At 38.8% G+C, this 24,821-nt stretch overlaps 1 protein-coding gene across 1 annotated transcript in view; it reads right to left on the reverse strand.

The window, feature by feature from the left end:
- Positions 1-10,561: 10,561 nt before the first annotated feature.
- Positions 10,562-24,821, reverse strand: part of LOC126473639 (E3 ubiquitin-protein ligase rnf146) — a 52,454-nt gene continuing 38,194 nt past the window's right edge. Inside the window, exon 3 of the mRNA XM_050100827.1 lies at positions 10,562-11,325. Within this exon, the coding sequence (XP_049956784.1) occupies positions 10,790-11,325 (536 nt within the window). The 3' untranslated portion in view covers positions 10,562-10,789. The remainder of the gene's footprint in view (positions 11,326-24,821) is intronic.

Raw genomic sequence — 24,821 nt, forward strand, 5'->3', positions numbered from 1 at the left:
AGGTGCTAGAATGTGGAATAAGTTCCCAGATATGAGAATGGCTTCAAGACTTCATAAGTCATCATCATCAGTTATCTGCTATATTAGCAGGTCCTTTGCCTATCCATTTTCTGCGATCCACTGCTTCCTTCTTAAGGCTGCTGTATGTTGTACTGTCCATCATGTCATCCAGTGGAATTTCTTCCTTCCTCGCTTCCTTTTCCCTTCTACATAACCTTCTAAAACTGTTTTTATCAATCCGTCATTCTTTCTTAATATATGCCCAATCCAATTTCTTTTTCTTCTCTTTAATACGTCTAGTAACTGTCTTTTCTCTCCCGCTCTTCTCAGTACCTCTTCATTTTTTACTCTGTCCATCCAACTTATTCTTTCCATCCTCCGCCATGTCCAGATCTCAAAAGCCTCCAGCCTTTCTTCCTCATAGTCCATGTTTCAGCGCCATATAGAAGAACACTTCATACAAGACATTTTATGAGTCTCTTCCTAAGTTCTCTGTCCAGACCGCTGCAGAAAATTCTCCTTTTCTTATAAAATGCCTCTTTTGCCATTGCTATCCTTGTTTTAATTTCTGTGGTGCACTTCTAGTCTGTGTCTATCCTGCTTCCAAGATACTTAAAATTTTGCACCTGTTCTAGTATTTCTCCATTCAGCATAATTTTTATTTCCTCCAAGTGCCAATACTTTTGTTTTATTTGTGTTAATTTTCATTCCATATTTTTTCCCGTTAGTTTCAAAGATGTTCACCAAAGCCTGTAATTCTTTTTCCCCTGTGGCTAGAAGGACCATGTCATCAGCAAACCCCAAACACCCTACTCTTCTTCCTCCAATTTCTACTCCTTTGTCATCTAATGAGCATTGTCAATCATATTTTCCAAGTACAGGTTGAAAAGAGTAGGTGATAGACAGCATCCTTGTCTTACTCCTTTTCCTAGTCCGATCCAGTTTGTACTTTCTCCTCTCACTTTAACTGAAACTTTTTGATTAAGATATAATGAGTTTACAAGTCTTCTGGTTTTCCAGTCCACTCTCTTTTCCTTCATTATAGTCGCCAACTTGTCCCTAACCACATTGTCAAATGCCTTTTCTAGATCGATGAAGCACATATATAGGTCTCTTCCTTTTTCAATAAACCTTTCTCCCAAGATTCGTAGGAGCCCTATTGCATCTCTGGTGGCCGTATTCCGTCTAAAGCCAAACTGCTCCTCGCCAAGATTCTCCTCCATTACTTTTTCAAGTCTTTTATTAATTATTCTTAACATCATTTTGGCCGCATGTGAAATGAGGTTGATTGTCCTGTGCTCACTGCATTTCTTGGTTGCTTGTTTTTTTGGTAATGGAATCATTACTGTTGTCAGAAAGTCCTCAGGCCATTCACCACTGTCATATATTTTATTACATAACCTCAATATTTCCCTTATTCCATCTTGGTTCAAGCATTTTAATATTTCTCCCAGTATCGTATCTGTACCTACCGCTTTGCCATTTTTCATTGCAGCTATGGCAGACTTTACTTCTTCCATTATGATGGTTGGTCCTTTCTCGTCATCACTTACACTGTTGTGTGATTCAAGTTCCAGAGTTTCTGGTTTGCTATTTTTGTCATATAGCTCTTTTAGATATTCTTCCCATCTCTGGAGAACATCGTCATGATCTTTGTACACTACCTCTTACTCTTTACTCAAAATTTCCATAGTAGCACTTCCTGCTCTGTTTTGTTCCCATGTCATAGTCTTTACTCTGTTGTATAGTAAGTCTTATCTTCCCTTCCTGTCCAGTTCTTCAATTTCATCACTTCTTAAGTAACAGAACCCAGTGTGCTGTCCTCAACAGCAAATGTTCAGAGACAAGGGTATCGTCAGGAGGGCCCCAGGGAAGATGATATGATTGCTGCTGTTTTCTATATACATAAATGATTTGGAGGACAGGGTGGGCAGCAGTCTGTGGCTGTTCGCTGATGATACTGTGGTTGACTGTAAAGTGCAGAAGTTGAATGACTGTTGGAGGATGCAAGATGACATAGACAAAATTCCTAGTTGGTGTGTGATGGCAGTCAGCTCTAAATGAGGGCAAATGTAAATTAATGCAGATGAGTAGGAAAAACAAACCTGTAACATTAGGATACAGCATTAGTAGTGTACTGCCTGACAATCACATTGTTTAAATATTTGGGTATAACATTGCAAAGCGATATCAAATGGAATGAGCATGGAATGCAAATTGTCAGCTCAGTTTCATTGGGAGAATTTTAGGAAAGTGTGGTTCATCTGTAAAGGAGACAGCATATAAGATGCTGATGCGACCTATTCTTGACTACTGCTTGAGCGTTTTGGATCCGCACCAGGTTGGATTGAAGGAGGACATGAAGCAAATCAGATATTGGCTGCTAGATATGTTACTGGTAGGTTCAAACAACATGTGTTACAGAGATGCTTCAGGAATTCAAATGGGAATCCCTGCAGAGGAGGCGACGTTCTATTTGAGGAACACTATTGAGAAAATTTAGAGAACTAGCATTTGAAGCTTACTGTAAATGATTCTATTACTGCCACCATATATTGCACATGATGACCACGTAGATAAGATACGAGAAATTAGGGCTCATAATGGAGGCATACAGCCATTTTTCCCTCACTCTATTTGCAATAGGGCTCATAATGGAGGCATACAGCCATTTTTCCCTCACTCTATTTGCAAGTGGAACAGAAAAGGCAATGACTAGTAGTGGTAAAGGTTAACCTCAGCCACGCACTGTACTAACCTTGCAGAGTATTTACGTAGATCACTCCTGGTTATCAGGCTATGCTAGCTGGGCAAGTCTGGTTGGTTTTTTGTGTGGGATGTCTTCAGACACCTCTTTGGCCTGGAAGCTCACTGACCGGCATAGGTGATGAGTTCCATTTCAAACTGGGCCCTGACCAACCAAGACATGTACTGAATGATATGACTGGATTTGAATAATATTCTAAAGATGATTAATAGTTTAAAAGTTAAACAATGAGAGCTAACATAGATGTAATATGATTAGTCAATCATATACTTATTTTGACATACCTTAAGAATTTAAGAATGGACTACGTGTACAGCTGAGTACAAGTAATATACAGATCGTTTATGGTTAAGACATTTATAATTTTACCATACCTAAACAATTTAAGGACGAATTACATGAGTGGCCACTTGGAGAAACACCCAAGTAGCTTCCGGACAATGTCAGCTAATGTTAAAGTCATAAAAGGAACTAATATTTACTTGATTTTCATTCAGAATAAATAAATGATGCAACAAGTCACAATAAAAATTGGCCACGTGTGAGTATGACTTGCACACTGAGGGTGCCATACAAACTTAATTATGTACGTAGATAGTTCACCCATTCTGGGAATCAAGGAACTCGACGAATTTTCCCGTTATCAACATTGATATTGGCGAGATATCAGCTCCAGGGATTCCAAGACTTTCGAGAATGTTTTAATTACAAGCTTGAAGTTTAATTACAAATGATGTGGTAACATCATTCTTCTAAAGGAGAGGATACGTGGTACAATTTATCACTTTGGTACAGCAGTGTTTTACCCAACATCTGCCTAGCCAATGAATAATGACTGCAGCAGCTGAAGCCATTTATTAGTTAAACAGTTTGGTACTGAAAACTCTGTGGAAGTTTTTGTCATTGTTTCTGCATGAAAGATGATACGGATGGATATTGTGAGTCTTCAAGGCAGGACAGATATTACAGTTTGCCATGAGTTGCATACCTGCAGGGCATTACATTTGCTCAGTGCTTCGAGATCCTGGCTTGGAGAAGTAAGGTGTGCTATGAAGTAAGAGTGCACCACAACAAAGTGAATGATGTCTCAGCAAACAGAAGACCATGAGTTATCTGTCAAATCATTCCTTCCAATATAAAATGCCAGATCACATGCATGTAAAGCCAAAGTGAACGTATGCATGCATACTATACACACAGTGTTACTCTACATTAACTATTTGTATTAGAAGACACAACAAGACTGTTCTGATACGAAGTAGTACTTTCCATTCATTTGTAGGTAGTTGGAAACAGTTCAAGGGTTTACAGATTTCCAGCCCAAGACACAACTGCAGAGGAAATGAGATCCACCGTGTGGAATTGCATGGTCTATCAAGAAATCATAACTACAGGTGCTGCAATTCAGAATTTGAAGATGGCCCCTCTATACATCCTAACACAGCAATAACTGGGGCTTTGTAAAACCACAGTATTGGAGAAACAAATCTGGTGGTTCCCTGCTACTGCCTATTTATCCACTTAGTTTGATGAGCTTATTTGAGTTTGTAACAGCCTTCCGAGTCTGAATAGCTCCTGGTGATGTCTGCAGCATTGGAGCCTTGGATCACAGCCTAAAGTCCATACAACAATAATCATGAAAGATATAAATACTGGCCTTCAAAGTCTGCATCTTATTGATTCTTGTGTCCATTTTGACACTAGGCATATCTTCTCTTGGTTATTATATAAATATAGGCACTTCGTGACACGTAAACCAACAGAGAGGAATTTAATACTGCTGTGTCAACAGTAATTACTGTAGAGCCTGTTTACTTTATCACTAATTTCCTGAGATCTTCCAAGTTTTCCAACACATTTTCACAAATAAAGTGATAATACTTTGTAAACAAAACAATTGGAAAATGAGCATTAATTACATTTAATAGTAAAAATTCTTCAATATAAATACATATTTATTTGTGATTACTGAAGAAGCTGCACACATTTTTAAAGGACACTTATGTTTATAAAACACTAGTTGCAGTTTTAGGAAGCTCATTTCATACCACATGGTTCAGTCATTATCAAAGATTTATGTACATGCATAATGTACAAGTCACGATTATGATGCATTTAAAATTAACAACAGAGAGAAAATTGAACTAGTCTACCATTTCACAAGTAACTACTTATTTCCTTAAAAAAGAAGACACACTGAAAGACAAATTTCATATTTTTTACTTATATGAAAAGTAGTATCAATAGATAAATAACAGTGATGGAAGACATAATAAACAGGTTATACACTGATTTTTGTGCAAGTATTTGAACTAGCAAGAAAAACAGTTTCTTTACTACAACACAGACACAAGAACAGTGTATTAACAAATTAGGTTGTTTTGCAGTTTAGATCTCCTCATTGAAAAATAAATACCAACAACTTCCTGAATTGTAGCCTCACATTCAGTCATTTATTCATAGTGCTTAATAAACACTATCCACAGGGCACAACATTTCACAAGAGTGTTGCAACTTTAAATTATGTAAGACCTTCTGACATTGCATATCTCGGTCATCATACAGATGACAGAATGAATCAGTAAATGGAGTATACAAAAAATTAAAAATGATGCACATACATAATGTAAGAAATCAAATGCCTGATTGGACAGTGACAATTCAGCATGGATAATTAGGTAACCGTGCTGAAGTTTAAAGAAACGTGATTCAAAAGGTTAAAGCAAATATACTCAGAAACTAACCAATGGTAATAGAATAATTTTCTAAACTGGTGATAAATGGAAGAAATGATTTAATGCCCAGTCATTGATGGGTTTGTTATAGATGGGCACAAACTCAGGCAGGGCAAGGGTGGGAGAAGGGAACTGACTGTATTCTTTTCAAATGAATCATCATAACATTCACTTAACTGATTTAGGAGAAAAAAATAATCCACTGCCTCAACAATTACCACCATGCTTTGTCTCAAAAGCACATACTCTGCTGATGCAAGAATTTAAATGCCAAGTTCAGAACAGAGCACTACAAGAAAATGTTACTTGGCATAGATTAATAACCACTGCCACATAGCAACTGATCTCCTGATTAATGAAGTACTTATTACGAGTTTAATAGGTTCGTTGATAAGTCGTCGTTGTGTCCATTAAAATTTACCCCATTACACAAGGAAATACAAGCAAGGTACAATGACATTCGCAATAAATTGTATAAAAAGGGAGTTCACTTGAGAAAAGTATAAAAGTACATGACAGAGTTGCTGGCAAGTAATTACCTCAGTGTGCAAAAATCTTGGTACTGCTGAAAGACAAGCATGAAAGTACAAATGACTATCTCCACTACTGGAAATATTAGTTCCTTCCTCGGGTTCAAAAGAGGCAGATTGGAGAAGGTTACAGAGGAATGGCAATTCATTCAAATCCTTGAATGAGAGGGATACATCTGTTGAAAGAATACATTCTCTATGTTTCCAAGTCTCATTATGCAACAAATTTTTGTAATTACAATGTAGCTGGTAAGGGAAGGGAGTTGATGGCAGCTTACAGTTCTTGCTCATCTGACTCTTCCTCAAATCTGAATTCATTCAAACCATCTGGCAGTGTATTTTTGAGAGAAGACATAAAACACTGGTGATTGTCGTCTGTGGGGTGTTAGGCACAGCAACATACACTGAGACGAGTGGGCTGTGTGTCAGCTTTATGATTCTTTCTCACTTTGATTCCACACCTATAACATTACTAAATCATACAAAATTCTCTGAGATTGTGGACTACCCCCCCCCCCCCCTTTTTCCCCTCCCCTCACCACACTAGTAACTCCTTTGCATTTGTATGCACTCATTAGCTTTACACCCTTGCATTGATATTTCAGTCAGCCGTTCAAATGAATCTTGTACATGGCCATCATATTCTTACATATATAATTTTAGAATGTTTGTATCTGTTTGGAAAATAACAGTTTAATTTTTTTCCGAGACACCAGCCTGCTGGTTTGTTTGATGTGGTCTACCACGAATTCCTCTCTTGTGCCAACCTCTTCATCATAAAGTAGCACTTGCTCCCTACATCCTCAATTATTTATTGGATTTATTCCACTCTTTGTCTTCCTCTACAGTTCCCTCTTTGGTACCACGAAGTTATTCCCTGATGCCATAACATGTGTCCTATCTCTTCTTGCCAGTGTTTTCCATGTTCCTTTCTTTACCATCTTGATGGAGAATCTCCTCAATTTCTCAGGCCACATAATACTATTTATTATACGATCTACAAGTATATAATTAATCAACCAGCATTCTTGATGTTCGAAATTAAGTAAATAAATACTTTTTCAAGTGTAGTTTTACCCTTCTGCAACAAAAAATTGTCAGCAGTTGCTACGTCTGATGCATACTGCTGGAGATTCATAATACAGTAAAAACACTCGTGACTGTCCATTGTTGGTGAAAGTACTACCATACAAATAAGCCTCATCAACAACTTAGTCCAAGTCTATTGAGAGTTGTAGAATTCTTTGAAGAAACTCAATGAAGAACTTCCATGCATGAGGCATCTGTAGTCTACTGAACCACAATAAATTATTTTTGGATTCTGAGCTAACAGTAACTACACAAACATATCTTAACATACCCTTCTTCTGTCCTGGGAAGTTTTCTCCAACTCATACAGGAGACATCATATTTCATGGGAGACTCATAATCAGAATATAACTCATTTTAAGTGACAAATTTCAGAAAGTATGAGAATGGTCCAATACATAGGCAAAAAGAGCTCTCATGGATATATAAGTATCTCACGCAAATTAAATTCCAGTCTACATACAAGAGGGCATCAAAGCTTTCAAAAGTCACCAGTTATTGGAAGTAACTGCGTTGTTGCACTCTGAATTAGAGTTTCGAAATGGAGGCATATTGTTATATGGTTGGTGAATGGAATGCAAAGAGTAATAAGGTTTTTGGTTAAAGAAAATATTCTTGTTGCTATTCTTCATCAACTAGTGGAAGTTTATGGAGCAAGTGCAATGTACCAAAACATGTATAGTTTTGGTGCCAGGAATTTGGTAAAGACAGAACAGATGTGCGAGATGAGCAAAGGCCCAGGTGACCAAGCACATCCACCTCAGATGACAATATGTACAGTATTGAAGGACTGATTCGAGCTGATCCACTGCATTCATGTGAGGCAGATTGCACAAAAACTCAACATCTCTATTGGGAATGTAATGGATAGTATGCACAACAGAATAGACTATTGGAAGATGTGGTCTTTTTTGGGTACTGCTCTCAGTTGAGAATAAAGCCAAGCAATGTGGTTCTCTCGCTAGCACTTAATGTGGTATCAGGCAGGCAGTGTTGCACTATTGCACTGACTGTCACACAGGACAAAGCATAGGTGATGCCCGAGATGAAGAAAGCATCTGTGTCATGGAGATTACCCTCTATTCCACCCTCTCACATAAAATGTTCAAAACAACATTATCCATTAGCAAGTGTTGTTGGCCAATTTCCCCACCCTCAAAGAGAACTCGATTACAGTTAATTATTGTGCCACAATGGAATGGTTGCAGGAGGTGATTTGGAGGTAATGAACATGACTGCTTTTGGAAGGAGTCTTGTTGTTGTACGAGATTGTCTGAATGTATACGACCTTGGTTACAAGTGATTTGGCCTGGCATTTCCAATGGACTGTATTGGAACACGATCCCTAGTGCCTGTATTTCACAGTAAGTGATTTCCATCTCTTCAGGTTGTTGAAGAAGTACCTGGTCAGTTGACAGTTCAGGGCTGCAGCTGACATTCAGGATGCTCCCTACACCAGGACCCTGACAGTTTTAACAGAGTGGTTTACCAACAGAATAAATGTTTAGACAACTGTGTGGACTATGTCAATAACTTTGTGTCTCTCCTCTGATTTTTTTTAATAACTCTTTTTTACTGAGAACTTGTTATCTTACTTTTTGTACCATATTCGTAAGTTGTCGCTCCTGTCTGAGGAGGAAGTCATTTCACTGCAATGATATTGCCACAAAGCATGATTCTTGCATACAGCTTTATGATCTCCAAATCACTGCACAAAAAAAATTTTCATATCCATACAACAAATATTTTTTACAAGATTAGACCTAAAACTTAATAGATATACTGTGTGTTAATAAGCACGTTTTTGAGAAACAAATAAATTAATGCCAAGGGAATGAATTTCAAAGGCAAAATCTGAGGGTTAATTGGTAGTGGAAACATGCACAAAGTGATGAAAATGATCTACATGTAATTGCCTAATACGCCATCTCCATGTACAGAAGAGGTAATTTTCAAATTTTCTGTAATAACGGATTCCTTTTATTAAGCTCTTGTTATAATAAATATTATGTTATGGACACAATACTTTGTGAACAAATGTGTTAACAAAAAGTTAAGAACTTTTATTTCAAAAAGGGTAAGCTTGCACCTATATTCTAATTTATTCCCTTGCCTGGTAATTGTGGCCTTTCCTTGTTCATGCTCCAAAAGTTATGTGCTAATAAATTAAAGCCTTAGAGTGGTGTACTCAATTCCTAATGTTTTCTGGTGTGGACTACTAACACTTCACATTTATATTTTGTTCTGAAAGGCTAAATCTCCTTACTACAGATTACTTGCATCTGAAAGTTAGGACTTTAAACTTGTTATAGACAACACCAAATAATTTTAAATAGTGAAGATTTGTCTGATCTCATCTCATGCTCAATTTAGATCTATTTCCTGGACTTATAAATATGTATTCTGTTTCACATAACGGGTGCATCTAACAGTGTAGCAAAAAATGAAATTTATAAACATATCGTAAAATTATTTTTCATCTAAGTGTTTAAATCAGTAAATGCAGTCTCCCTGCAGGCTCTGCATCTAGACAGAGTCTGGAGAAGCCTTACTTAATTAGATAAAAGGACAATATTTTGATTTGGTCTCTGATGCCCATGGAAAGAAAGAACAGAAATAATGCCTCAAAAATTGATGTGACAACCATTTAACCAAATTATTTTAGGAGTAGGAAGAAATGATCACATACTACAATGAGATTCTTATGACAAATTCATGCTAATACCACTAAACAAACTTCCAGAATATTACACTTTCACATGTGACATTACTTTCCATCCTACAGAGTTTATAACAAAATAAATCAAGAACAAAAAGAAAAAGTTACAACATTATCTAAATTAAACAGTAACACTCCAAATACATTTTAAAATGTTAGAAATCTGTCATTTTCAAAGACAAAAGTAATTGTAATCATAATCACTGGAACTGTAAAACTACCTGGAACTGACATTCATATTGAATACTGGACAACAAGGGATAACCAAATAAAGAGAAGAGTGATTAACTAAATAATGAGAGTATTATTCATACTTTTCTCATGTAGTGTCTAATTTTGTTGTATTCTTTATACGTAAGTTAAACAAAAAATGTTAACCATCATATACATATCTATCCTTATTTTCTAGAAATTACGTCTTATCAACTCTATGCTCATGGCACTGGCACAATTAATATTTCAACACTTGCAAAAAATTTGTGACAAAAATAATGTATTAATACAATTTCACAGCTTTTTCTATCAAAGTTATATAATTCATTACAGCTTGTGTCCACTTGACATACACCGGCAATTACGTATATAACAATGTGGCACCATCAATCTAAAACATCCTCATGCTTTCTATAAAAATGTCTCTGTTATTTGGATGCTGCCAGTAGCTCCTAAAGGACATTTCAAAACTTTATGACATGAGACAAAAATAAATAGCTAACACACAAATTCACTACCTTGTTTAATACTGTTTCTAATCATAAGACATTCTTTTCTGGCATTGCCTTTGACAGTATTTTATCTATCTACAGGACAGGGGAGGGACGAGGGGGATGGTATTCTTAACAGATAGCAAATCGTTGCTCATTTACAATCACAGTCAAGTTCCAGATGTGACAAAGATAGGAAAGAAAAAAGAACTTAATAATTATTCTATGGAGTTCGAAAAAATCACCTATAGCCTGCTATCTGAATTTGAAGAAAAGTTAATTATGGCAGCAGTAGCAGCAGACAAATCTGGGAGTGCAGAGTCTTCATCCCCACTACCACTGCTCTCTGACGAAGAATGGTGGCGCACACTGAGGATCCGTATTTGCTCTATAGCACGTCGTAATGAAAGGTGTCTGTCTGGTGTGGTGCTTCCACTGGTTGCACCACCAGCAGGAGTCTGTGGTGTATTTGTGGGTGGCACAGGTGTGGTTGCACCATCACTCTGTCCTGTGGCAGTTAGGGATTGGGGCGTGGGACTCTTTGGGCGATCTTCTCCTGTGCCAGATCCAAGCCTAAGCCCAGCCACACCCTTCTTTGGAATGGTAGCGAGATCACGTTTTATACGTCTCCGCCTGGACGGGTCATTTTGTCGAACTTGCAGCATGTCATCAAAATCAGCTACATAAAGGAAGCCTGCTATGAGCAATTCACAAATCCTTTCCCCTTTCTTATAAGCTGTCTCCAATTCATGACTGGTCCGTTCATCATACTGCCACCAACCTAAAACAGTAGCAGCAACATTGTGAGACAAGCAATGAAACTTGGGAGATGAAGCACGAGAAATATATCAGTATTAATGCAAACAGTTAGACAACTAGCAACACGGATATAAATTGTAAATCCATACATATTATAAAAATGGGGATGCATATTTAGAATGTAGATATGTTCCACATCTCCTCCTAAATTATTTGACAAATTTGAAACAAACTTTGTACAAATATCACTTACTGCCTGTAAATCATCACTGATGTACAAACAACCACAGGGGTGGGGTTGAAAAAGCAGTGTAGCCCACAATGTGCAAAGAACCACACTTTAGTCATCCATTATTTGAGAATGACAGCACTTAAAAACTTGCAACAAACTTTACATGTAATTTCAAACCTTTATGAAACATTTTCTCGCTGACAACCACGACAAAATGATGAAAGGAAAAAGATTGATTGCTCGCTACGTATTTGTTGTTCATGCAGTAAAACTGCTGCATGAAGCCTGATGTTTCAATCTGTTACTTCTTTACTACTAACTGTTTTCCCAACACATTTCATAGACAGTAGCCACTTATACTACTGGCTGTACCTGCAAAATTATGTCACCGCATAGCACATAGTCCAGGAGATATGACATCATAAACATTGAGCTGCATGAAAATGAAAATGCAGGGCAAAATTTGCTAGAGATATACATGAAATGTGTGTACAAATACATGTGAGATAGAGATATAAGGGGTGTTCAAAAATAAACAAGCCGGAGGCATAATTACAGAAACCAGTACCTGTGTGTTAAAAGTATTTATCCAGGCTGTTGAGACACTTGTCCCACTGTGACACAAGGTGGTGAATGGCTGCCTCATAAAATTCCCGGGACTGTGATGTTCACCAGTTCCGCATGTACAGCTGGACATCGTCGTCCGAGATGACTCGTTTGCCCCTCAGAGCCTTTTTAGGGGGACCAAAAATGCGTAATCACAGGGAAAGAGGTCCGGACTGTATGGAGGGTGGCCAACAACCTCCTGTGTGAATTTCTGCAGGAGTGCCGCGACTGTGTTGGCCGTATGAGGCTTTGCATTGTCGTGGAGCAGAATGACCCCACAGGTGAGATTGCCCGGTCATTTTGATTTGATCGTTTGGCATAGGATGGTCAGAGTAACGCATTCACTGTTGTCCCATGCTGCAGGAAGTGAATCAGAATGGGGCCATCTTGGTCAAATGATCTGAGGGGCCAATGATTCACCTCGGACGATGACGTCCACCTGTACGTGTGGAACTGGTTAACATCGCAGCCCTGGGAATTTTATGAGACAGCCATTCACCGCCCTGTGTCACAGTGGGACAAGTGTCTCAACAGCAAGGGTCAATACTTCTAACATGCTGGTACTGATTTCTGTAATTATGCCTCCGGCTTGTTTCTTTTTGAACGCCCCTTATATGTTAAATATATGTGAAATGGGTAAAGAGCTCATCCTAAAGCCCTGAAATGATTCCAATCAAATTTGGAACAAATATTAGTTACAATCTGGAAACAAATACGGAGGGGCTAACTGCTGCCAGCCTCCTATTAGGGTGTGCATGATGAGGAGTTAGGAGCTGGGCAGAGATAAGACAGGTAGGGTTAGGGGGAGAGGGGGAGGAGATGAACAGAGAGATAGAGATAGAGAGAGAGAGAGAGAGAGAGAGAGAGAGAGAGAGAGAGAGAGAGAGGGGGGGGGGGGGGAGATGGACAGGGAAAGGAAAGAGGAGATGGACGGAGAGAGGGGTAGGGCAAGATATGCAGAAGTAGGGGAAGGAGGAGATGAACAGAGAAAGAGGTAGGAGGAAATGGATAGATGAAGGGAAGAGGAGATGGACAGAGAGAGGGGGGAGGAGATGGGAAGAGAGAGGGGGGAGGAGATGGACAGAGAGAGGGGAGAGGAGATGGACAGGGAGAGTGGAGATGGAGAGGGGGAGGAGATGGGCAGGGAGAGGGGGCCAGAGATGGACAGGGAGAGGGGAGATGGCGAGGGGGAGGAGATGGGCAGGGAGAGGGGAGATGGCGAGGGGGAGGAGATGGGCAGGGAGAGGGGAGATGGAGAGGGGGAGGAGATGGGCAGGGAGAGGGGAGATGGAGAGGGGGAGGAGATGGGCAAGGAGAGGGGAGATGGAGAGGGGGAGGAGATGGGCAGGGAGAGGGGAGATGGAGAGGGGGAGGAGATGGGCAGGGAGAGGGGAGATGGAGAGGGGGAGGAGATGAGCAGGGAGAGGGGAGATGGAGAGGGGGAGATGGACAAAGAGAGGGGGAGGAGGAGATAGCCAAAGAGAGGGGGAGGAGGAGATGGGCAGAGGGGGAAGGAGCAGATGGACAGAGTTGGGAGTGGAGGAGGTGGACAGAGACAAGGGATGGATAAGATGGACAGAGAAGGGTTGATGGAGGAGGTGGACTAATAGAATGGAATAAATACAAACCTGGTCAATGCTGCTTCTCAGCTAGTCGATTACAAATCTGCACTTTTTGACAACTCTACTTCCTATTCTGAAATAATGGACGCAAAACACACACATCCAAACCAAAGAAATAGAACAACTATCACAAATTCCTTAGTCCTGGGCTGTGCATAACACATTTGGAATAGCAACATGTGAAACAAAGGAGCAAAACTTCTCTATAGCAAATAAAGGCACTGCTTCAAACAGAAGTTTGGCTGTCTAAATGTTCTTGACACATAGTACACCTCAAAGCATGAAAGTTTAGCACTGATTCTGTCTTGTGTATTAATACAGAAATGAAATGTCATTGTTTCATTTTTCACTTTTTATCAATCACATGAGAGATAACCTACCACTGCCCTTGTTAAATTTGCAAACAGGCAGTTCCCCTGGTCAGTACTAACCTTTTAGAAGGTACAGTTCCGGCTTTTTAACTGCAGGTTCCTTCTTCTGGGAAGAAACAGAAATTTCTTATGGGAAGGGCAGATCACCACGTGAACAGGGACCTCACTAGTTTTTCTATATCCACAGCAACACAAATTATGTCACTCACATCAATCATTAAGTTATGCAGTAGTGAACCTATTAAGAGTAGAGTAAATTTGGTGCATCAGATGGAAGTTACTCCCGTGACAGTGCAGTGACAATTTTCTTGATCAGAAAAACGTCTGTGTCAGCCTATACACAAAGGGAAAACAACACAATTCATAGCATCAGCCATCACATTTTCTGCTACAATAACACAACGAAATACATGGACAAAATTATAGTTCAAATGATAGCATATGATATGGAAATATTGGCCTACAAACGTGGAACTGTAAATTTGTAGATCCTCCAATGAGGACTGTTAACTTAGGGATGGATTAATTAATGGGGAAACTATATTATGAAAATTTTGGATAGTTGCTATTCACCATATGACGGAGATGCAGATAGGCACAGCAAAAAGACAGTCGCAAAATGAGCTTTCGGCCAACGAGGCCTTTGTTGAAAATAAACAACAGGCACACACAGATGCTGAAGCAGACACAACTCACATACACATGACCACAGTCTCTGGCAGCTGCAGCTAAAGCCTATCTGTGACTCAGCATCTACATTATATGGTGACTAGCAACTATCCTTTTCATAACATTGTTCCATTCCATACTGGATTTTCCATTGTTTAATGGGTAAACTAGTAGACAGTGGCTCAAACTCCATGTCGCTACTTGCAGTCTACATTATGAACATTTCCATGAGTACACAGTGTCTTATATTAACATTTATCACTTCACTGGGTGCTTTCCTGCCTTTGTGACGAAAAAAGCTGGGATATTTTTACTTGCCCTCTTGTTCTGCTGCCATCTGCCTCCTTAAATTCGTTTTTTCTCTTTTAACTAATCATCATCAACATGCGTGAGTATAATCTGCATTTTCATAAAAGAAATAGGTTGGCCCTTAGTCTTAAAGAATATACCACCAGATCTAATTTTGTGCTTAGTTTTGTGTCTGTAATTGATTTTCTAATTTATTTTGACTATTCCTAGTTAGTATCTTTTGTTATAGGGTAAAATCAGGAATTGTTTTGTAACTTAAATTCTTTTAGTGATGTAAAAACAAATATAAATTCTGTACTGATTATAAACATTTGTGGGAACAACTAATAGTATTCTTAAAGGATCTATTTGGCTCTATTTGAAAACAAGTTAGCAAAGCAAGTAGTTAACAGTTTTCTCAAAAGTATTGTTTGCGTAACGATATCTGTTAATTTCATCATTTAAACAACCAATATGGCTTAACTCTTGTAGTAGACGAAACTGTTAAAAAGATGGAATTTTTCGATGTATTCAGTTGATTTAACGAGTTAAGTTTTAATTGTAATTTCTGTAAATTAAACATCAAACAATGTGTAGTTTCAGTGTCTATTATTGTGTTGATACATAAGGATCTAATTTTTAGTCCCGAGACAGTCAGTCCACGGCCGAATTTCCGACGAGGAACACGTATTGGTTAGATCAACAACAATGCGTCAACTTAACTGTGAAACAAATGTAACACAAATAGGATGTGATAACGCAATGACAGTGCCTGTTAAATTTATTTGAAAGACTGTTAAATGTGTGGTTTGGTTTTTACTGCTTTTAGATGTTCAACAGTAAACCAGTTGTAGCAGTATGTTGATGTTTGCCTGTGAACTATTAATGAGGCTTATTGAAAGTCAAACAATAGTGCACTGGCCATATTAATCGGGTATATTGTAGAGACCGTGAACAGTGAAAGTAAAGATCTTGAAACAGAAATGTGCACCTGTCGGCTACATCATTTAAAGTAGTCAGTGTTGAACCTCCATTCCCCGATTTTCAGCCAGTGTAGCAAACACAGTACGTTGACACCAAGGACAATCAACGAAGAAATAATGCAGGTGAACGTCACACCTTGAGTGCTCTGCAATGGCTGCTATTTTGAGAGCTTTGTATATGATTATGCTGCTCCTCTGAACTATTGGTTCATACATAATAAGACCAAATGAATGGGTTAACACTCACTCCAAAGCCTACCATATTCCATACTGCGAATCAAGAGCTATACTGTGTGGCTATGATGGAAAGCCAACATATTGGAGTTATTTGCAACATATTTGAGTTATTTGCAACATATTGGAGTTATTTGCACCACCACATAATCTCGAGCACTGTACATATTGTTGCACTATGAAATCAACATAGTGCTAGCACCCAACAGAGAGTTAATCAACTTTTGTCAAGGACCATGCCCATACAACAATTTATTGTAAGGGGCAGTCAAATGAAAACAAGACAATGGAAAAAAAAGTAAGTAAACTGTTTGTTGTTGTTGTTGTTGTTGTTGTTGTCGTCTTCAGTCCTGAGACTGGTTTGATGCAGCTCTCCATGCTACTCTATCCTGTGCAAGCTCCTTCATCTCCCAGTACCTACTGCAACCTACATCCTTCTGAATCTGCTTAGTGTATTCATCTCTTGGTCTCCCTCTACAATTTTTACCCTCCACGGTGCCCTCCAATTCTAAATTTGTGATCCCTTGATGCCTCAAAACATGTCCTACCAACCGATCCCTTCTTCTAGTCTAGTTGTGCCACAAACCTCTCTTCTCCTCAATTCTATTCAATACCTCCTCATTAGCTACGTGATCTACCCACCTTATCTTCAGCATTCTTCTGTAGCACCACATTTCGAAAGCTTCTATTCTCTTCTTGTCCAAACTAGTTATCGTCCATGTTTCACTTCCATACATGGCTACACTCCATACAAATACTTTCAGAAACGACTTCCTGACACTTAAATCTATACTCGATGTTAACAAATTTCTCTTCTTCAGAAACGCTTTCCTTCCCATTGCCAGTCTCCATTTTATATCCTCTCTGCTTCGACCATCATCAGTTATTTTGCTCCCTAAATAGTAAAACTCCTTTACTACTTTAAGTGTCTCATTTCCTAATCTACTTCCCTCCGCATCACCTGATTTAATTTGACTACATTCCATTATCCTCGTTTTGCTTTTGTTGATGTTCATCTTATATCCTCCTTTCAAGACACTGTCCATTCCGTTCAACTGCTCTTCCAAGTCCTTTGCTGTCTCTGACAGAATTACAATGTCATCGGCGAACCTCAAAGTTTTTACTTCTTCTCCATGAACTTTAATACCTACTCCGAATTTTTCTTTTGTTTCCTTTACTGCTTGCTCAATATACAGATTGAATAACATCAGGGAGAGGCTACAACCCTGTCTCATTCCTTTCCCAACCACTGCTTCCCTTTCGTGTCCCTCGACTCTTATAACTGCCATCTGGTTTCTGTACAAATTGTAAATAGCCTTTCGCTCCCTGTATTTTACCCCTGCCACCTTCAGAATTTGAAAGAGAGTATTCCAGTTAACATTGTCAAAAGCTTTCTCTAAGTCTACAAATGCTAGAAACGTAGGTTTGCTTTTCTTAATCTTTCTTCTAAGATAAGTCTTAAGGTTAGTATTGCCTCACGTGTTCCAACATTTCTACGGAATCCAAACTGATCTTCCCCGAGGTCGGCTTCTACCAGTTTTTCCATTCGTCTGTAAAGAATTCGCGTTAGTATTTTGCAGCTGTGACTTATTAAACTGATAGTTCGGTAATTTTCACATCTGTCAACACCTGCTTTCTTTGGGATTGGAATTATTATATTCTTCTTGAAGTCTGAGGGTATTTCGCCTGTCTCATACATCTTCCTCACCAGATGGTAGAGTTTTGTCATGAATGGCTCTCCCAAGGCCATCAGTAGTTCTAATGGAATGTTGTCTACTCCCGGGGCCTTGTTTCAACTCAGGTCTTTCAGTGCTCTGTCAAACTCTTCACGCAGTATCTTATCTCCCATTTCGTCTTCATCTACATCCTCTTCCATTTCCATAATATTGTCCTCAAGTACATCGCCCTTGTATAAACCCTCTATATACTCCTTCCACCTTTCTGCCTTCCCTTCTTTGCTTAGAACTGGGTTGCCATCTGAGCTCTTGATATTCATACAAGTGGTTCTCTTCTCTCCAAAGGTCTCTTTAATTTTCCTGTAGGCAGTATCTATCTAACCCCTAGTGAGACAAGCCTCTACATCCTTACATTTGTCCTCTTAGCCATCCCTGCTTAGCCATTTTGCACTTCCTGTCGATATCATTTTTGAGACGTTTGTATTCCTTTTTGCCTGCCTCATTTACTGCATTTTTATATTTTCTCCTTTCATCAATTGAATTCAATATTTATTCTGTTACCCAAGGATTTCTATTAGCCCTCATCTTTTTACCTACTTGATCGTCTGCTGCCTTCACTACTTCATCCCTCAGAGCTGCCCATTCTTCTTCTACTATATTTCTTTCCCCCATTCCTGTCAATTGTTCCCTTATGCTCTCCCTGAAACTCTCTACAACCTCTGGTTCTTTCAGTTTATCCAGGTCCCATCTCCTTGAATTCCCACCTTTTTGCAGTTTCTTGAGTTTCAATCTGCAGTTCATAACCAATAGATTGTGGTCAGAATCCACATCTGCCCCTGGAAATGTCTTACAGTTTAAAACCTGGTTCCTAAATCTCTGTCTTACCATTATATAATCTATCTGATACCTTTTAGGATCTCCAGGATTCTTCCAGGTATACAACCTTCTTTTATGATTCTTGAACCAAGTGTTAGCTATGATTAAGTTATGCTCTGTGCAAAATTCTACAAGGTGGCTTCCTCTTTCATTTCTTCCCCCCAATCCATATTCACCTACTATGTTTCCTTCTCTCCCTTTTCCTACTGACGAATTCCAGTCACCCATGACTATTAAATTTTCGTCTCCCTTCACTACCTGAATAATTTCTTTTATCTCATCATACATTTCATCTATTTCTTCATCATCTGCAGAGCTAGTTGGCATATAAACTTGTACTACTGTAGTAGGCATGGGCTTTGTGTCTATCTTGGCCACAATAATGCATTCACTATGCTGTTTGTAGTAGCTTACCCGCACTCCTATTTTTTTATTCATTATTAAACCTACTCCTGAATTACCCCTATTTGATTTTGTATTTATAACCCTGTAATCACCTGACCAAAAGTCTTGTTCCTCCTGCCACCGAACTTCACTAATTCCCACTATATCTAACTTTAACCTATCCATTCCCTTTTTAAATTTTCTAACCTACCTGCCCGATTAAGGGATCTGACATTCCACGCTCCGATCCGTAGAACGCCAGTTTTCCTTCTCCTGATAACGACGTCCTCTTGAGTAGTCCCCGCCCGGAGATCCGAATGGGGGACTATTTTACCTCCGGAATATTTTACCCAAGAGGACGCCATCATCATTTAACCATACTGTAAAGCTGCATGCCCTCGAGACAAATTACGGCTGTAGTTTCCCCTTGCTTTCAGCCGTTCGCAGTACCAGAACAGCAAGGCCGTTTTGGTTATTGTTACAAGGCCAGATCAGTCAATCATCCAGACTGTTGCCCCTGCAACTACTGAAAAGGCTGCTGCACCTCTTCAGGAACCACATGTTTGTCTGGCCTCTCAACAGATACCCCTCCGTTGTGGTTGCACCTATGGTACGGCCATCTGTATCGCTGAGGCACGCAAGCCTCCCCACCAACGGCAAGGTCCATGGGGGGTAAACTGTTTACTATTTCAAAAGTAATTACTGTAACTTAATACATTTATACCTCTATGAGATAAAATGATCAATCCCTTCACAGAATAATGTTTGTGGCTCTCACAGAACCATCATTGTACCCAGGCATGCACCTCTTTGACCAAATCGTACTGACATCCAGGAATGTATTTCTTCAGAGCTCCAAAAATATGGAATTTGCACTGGGAGAGATCCAGACTGTACAGTGGATGTGTAAGTTCCTCCCAGTGAAACTTCTGCAGCATATTCAAAACAACCTTGGCAAAATGTGCCCTGCCTAATCAGAGTGTCAGTTTTTATGTGGGAAGAGAAACAACTGACATGGCTGACATACTGGAACCAGTCTCAGTATGTGTCAAGTAATTTGAGTAACAAGGAGTAAATGTGTCTCCTGAAATGATCAGTGAGTGTAACTTGTCCCATTACGTCAGGCTTATGAGTCACCGTATTAAGTCATGGATGGAATTGTCATGTTTTGATATCTCCATAATACACTGACAAAAAAACATCACAACACCAATAAATAATTAATATAGAGTAATGAAATTTCAGGAATACATTTGTGTAGGTAAAATATTTGAGTGATTAACAATGGAAGATCACAAGTTAAGTGCAAGATAAGCCATTGCAAATGTGAAATGCTGGTACACAAATATACAGTGTAACTGCCAGAGAAGTGAATGCTAGCATGCATGCATTGTCTTGTTCTGCATGTGCCGCTTGTCACTTTGTGGGATGGGGTTCCACGTCTATTGCACTTGGTTGGTCTATACAGGGACAGTTAATGCTGATTGTCCCATATGAACTCAATTGAGGACACATCTGGTGATCGAGAAGGCCAAGGCATGTCGACACACTGTAGAGCAGGTTGGATTGCAATTGGAAAACACCCCCTGGAATGTTGTTCATGAATGCCATCACAACAGGTCGAACCACCTGATTAATGTAAAAATTTGCAGTCATGGTGCATGGGATGATCAAGAGAGTGCTCCTGCTGTTATACAATATCGCACCCCAGACCATAAATCTTGGTTGACTGAAGGGCCCCAACTGGGCTCCACCTAACCATAACACGGCCATCACTGGCACAGTGGCAGAAACTGCTTTCATTATAAAACACAACAGACTCCACCCTGGCCTCCAATGAACTCTCTTGACACCACTGGAGACACAAATGACGGTGGTTTGTGGGTCAGTGGAATGCGTGCTACCAGGCAGTTGGTTAGGAGTGTCCTTGATGTAATCTATTTGTTACAGTTCGTTGTGTGACTGTGATACCAGATTGCTGCTGTAGATGTAGTACAATGCGCCAGAGTGATACATCGAACATGATGGTCTTCTGTCTCAGTAGTGCCATGTGGTTGTCTGGAGCATGGTCTTCTTGTGACCATACATTCTTGTGACCACCACTGCCAGCAATCATGTACGTTGCCTTAATTCCTGCCAAATATTTCTGAAATATCATAGAAGAAACATCCAACTTCTCATAGCCCTATTACACGACATCATTCAAACTCAGTGAGGTGTTGATAATTGCATCTTTGTCACCTTAAAGGCATTCTTGGCTAACATTAACTCACACATCCAATGTCAAAGGTAACTAATGCTCACAACCATTACAGAGCATACTTGAAGCAAAACTGATTTGCATCCTAAAGAGTGGTGTTACTAATGCCACTCTTATGAGACTAGTGTGTAATCTTTCAGATTAAAAAACGCACCTATCAACTTTTGTTTAAGCCACACAACTCCTCCTTGATATTGTGATCTTTATTTTTTGCATCAGTGTATTTGTTATCAGTTCACGCAATGACAATATATGTATCTCAATATTGGGCAGCACACCTAAATCTGTATTAAATGAACTATTTGATGTGCTAGAGTATGAGAGTATTTTTTCGCCAATGTTACATGTCATGAAAGATGTGAAAAATGTTGGCCAGAACCTATGCTGGCCTACTATTTCACCTAATGTCAATACTTCAGGCGCTGAGTAACTATACAAACAAGGGAAAGAAAAAATGTTAAGAAAAACAGATATTTCCACAGGATAATATTTATGGCAACATCATATTGTGTCCTAAAACTACATACATTCCTCACTGATTCAATCTCTGATCAGTTGAAATGATTAGCTAAGCATAGTGTGACAATGTCAGATCTTGAATGTCCTGTATATTTTCATAAAACTCTGAGAAGTATGTCTTCTTGAGTTCATGTATTTGAGAAAACTAAAGAAAAAAGTAAGATTATAATAAAGAAACAATCTGGCTTTAGAAGTGGATATTGCAAAAGGAATCAGTTGCATGTCATAAATGACATTTCAACTTTGTCTAGGATTCATAGATTTTGACTTAGTTTCAACAAAATCAGTACTAGCTTATTCAAACAATTGAGAAAAGTTTAGAATATAAGGAGTAGTCAAGCAGGAAGATTTCATATCACTGAAAGTATCCTCAGTACTCCAAGAGGAATTTTCAAATCCTTAAACTGAGAAAATTGAGGAGGAATCTGTGTGAATGGAACATGTCTGAATCATATGAAAGAACAGACAGTCTTACTTGCAAAACTGGATTTTTATTTTGTTTAGCATCCAAGGACACATTTTGCCTTAAGCAAGACATCTTCAGATTGGCCTATAAGAAAAAATATGTTTCGTATTTTCCTATAGGCCAATCTGAGGAGCAGGAAACACATCATTGGAGGATAAATAAAATAAAAATCCAGTTTTACAGCCAAGACTGTCCTTTCATATTGTTGCCATTGGTTGCTATATCACACCGCCACGGATTGGAAAACATTGTATCTGAATCATCTTTAATTTGCTGATGATGGTGTCTCAAGCACAGATAACCGTCAAAAATAGATCTCAGTAGTAAACAGGTCTAGTGTTAAAGTACGCCTGAAAATGAATTACAGTGAGACTAAATTAATGTAAATAGTTGAGAATTATGGTGAAATTATGTTCTTACAAGAATTGCCAATAATTACAACAATTAAAAGTGAAAAGACAAATCACCACTGAAGTGACAGAAGCAGGAAATGTGGAACATCCCCCATCCTTCTCCTCAGACACAGAGATGGACAATGTTCAAGAAAATCACCCACGGAAACCAGTTCTAATGTATACCAAAGAAGGAATATCTTTTTCTGGATCCAGGGTATATGAGAACTCAGGATAGCCTCCATAACTTTCAACTCCATCAGCTGTCTGATATTGCTTCTATACTATCTTCACACAGATACAATATGAAATTGTGAAATAACAGGAGCAGAATGCAATGAGCACTGTAAGAATAACAATCCCAGAACAATATTAAATAGATTATATATCAATAAAAATTAAAACTGAAGAAGTGGCACACAATTGATGATAATCAGGGGTCTAAGGTAAAACTGTCCTTAACTTCAGGGTTGGTTCTAACACTACAGTTCTTTACTAAGCATGGCCCTACTGGAGGTGGGATACCCTAACTCTGGGGTGGGCTTCATTTTAACATGGTGTTGAACTCTAGTGCAGCTGGCATTCATCAGATATGTAAACTACTGTCAAATGTCAAAGAAGTGATATATTGATCATTTGGATATGTAATTTTATGATGACTCATTTAGACCACCACTAAAATTTTGCAAAAACGCCAACTGTGCAATAAGTAGGATATATAATGTGTTCAAATTGAATTTCATTTTTTCTATTGCCACATTTTTTCTGAAGTATATGTCAAGATTTCCTGACTGCAATCATCAGACTGCAGGAATGATGATTTCATTTTTACTCTCCTTGTGTCTCTGCTTTCATTTAGCAACAACAAGAATGAAAATAACGTTTCCTGATTTTGAATAATTTGTTTGTTGAATTCAATCTTTCCTTTCTAAAAATACTTCTACATGCTATTCGACTTTCTTACCTCTTCTCACAGCTGTTGTCCTGAGCCTTTTAGCCACTGCCCTCCTCCACGACTAAGTTTTTACATATATTCTCAGACAATTTAATATAAGTTTACACGATTGTCCTGAGTTCGCTTGCAGTCACCAACTCCAGTGGGAAAAGGGAGCAAACGTAAAATGTAATTAACAAACCCCAAGACAACAGGTGTGTGTGTGTGTGTGTGTGTGTGTGTGTGTGTGTGTATGAGGGGGGCGCTTTAATCTTAATATACAAACAATTTTCAAATGATATGTACAAATGGAAGTTTTATTTACTACCATTTGAAATAAACTGATGAACAGATGAAAGCAAGGGTAAACTACACCTGTAATTTTTCTCGAGGGCATGCAGCTCTACTGTATGGCTAAATGATGATGGCATCCTCATGTCTAAAATATTCCAGAGGTAAAATAGTCCCCCATTTGGATCTTGCAGCAGGGACTACTCACGAGGACACTGTTATCAGGAGAAACAAAACAAGCACTCTACGAATCGGAGTGTGGAATATTAGATTCTGGATAAACACAAAGAACCAGATGTTATAATGATTTTAAAAGGGAACACTAGGGAACGACTGACAAGAACAGGGGAAAAGAATACAAAAGAACAAGAATGGGTATCTTTGAAACATGAAATAGAGAAGGTACCAGAGGATCAAGTAGGTAAAAAGATGAGAGCCAATAGGAATCCTTGAGTAACACACGAGATATTGAATTAATTCAGGAAAGCAGAAAATATAAATATGCAGTAAATGAAGCTGGCAAAAGGGAATACAAACATCTAAAAAATGAGATCGACAGAAAGTGCAAAAGAACTCAGCACGAATGAGTAGAGGACACATGTAAGGATGTAGAAGCATGTATCCACTAAGGGTACGATAGATGCCGCCTACAGGAAAAATTAGAGAACATTGGCGGAAAGTGAACCACATGTATAAATATCAAGAGCTCAGGTGG

The sequence above is a fragment of the Schistocerca serialis genome, chromosome 4, assembly GCF_023864345.2.
Source record: "Schistocerca serialis cubense isolate TAMUIC-IGC-003099 chromosome 4, iqSchSeri2.2, whole genome shotgun sequence".
Lineage (NCBI taxonomy): Eukaryota > Metazoa > Arthropoda > Insecta > Orthoptera > Acrididae > Schistocerca > Schistocerca serialis.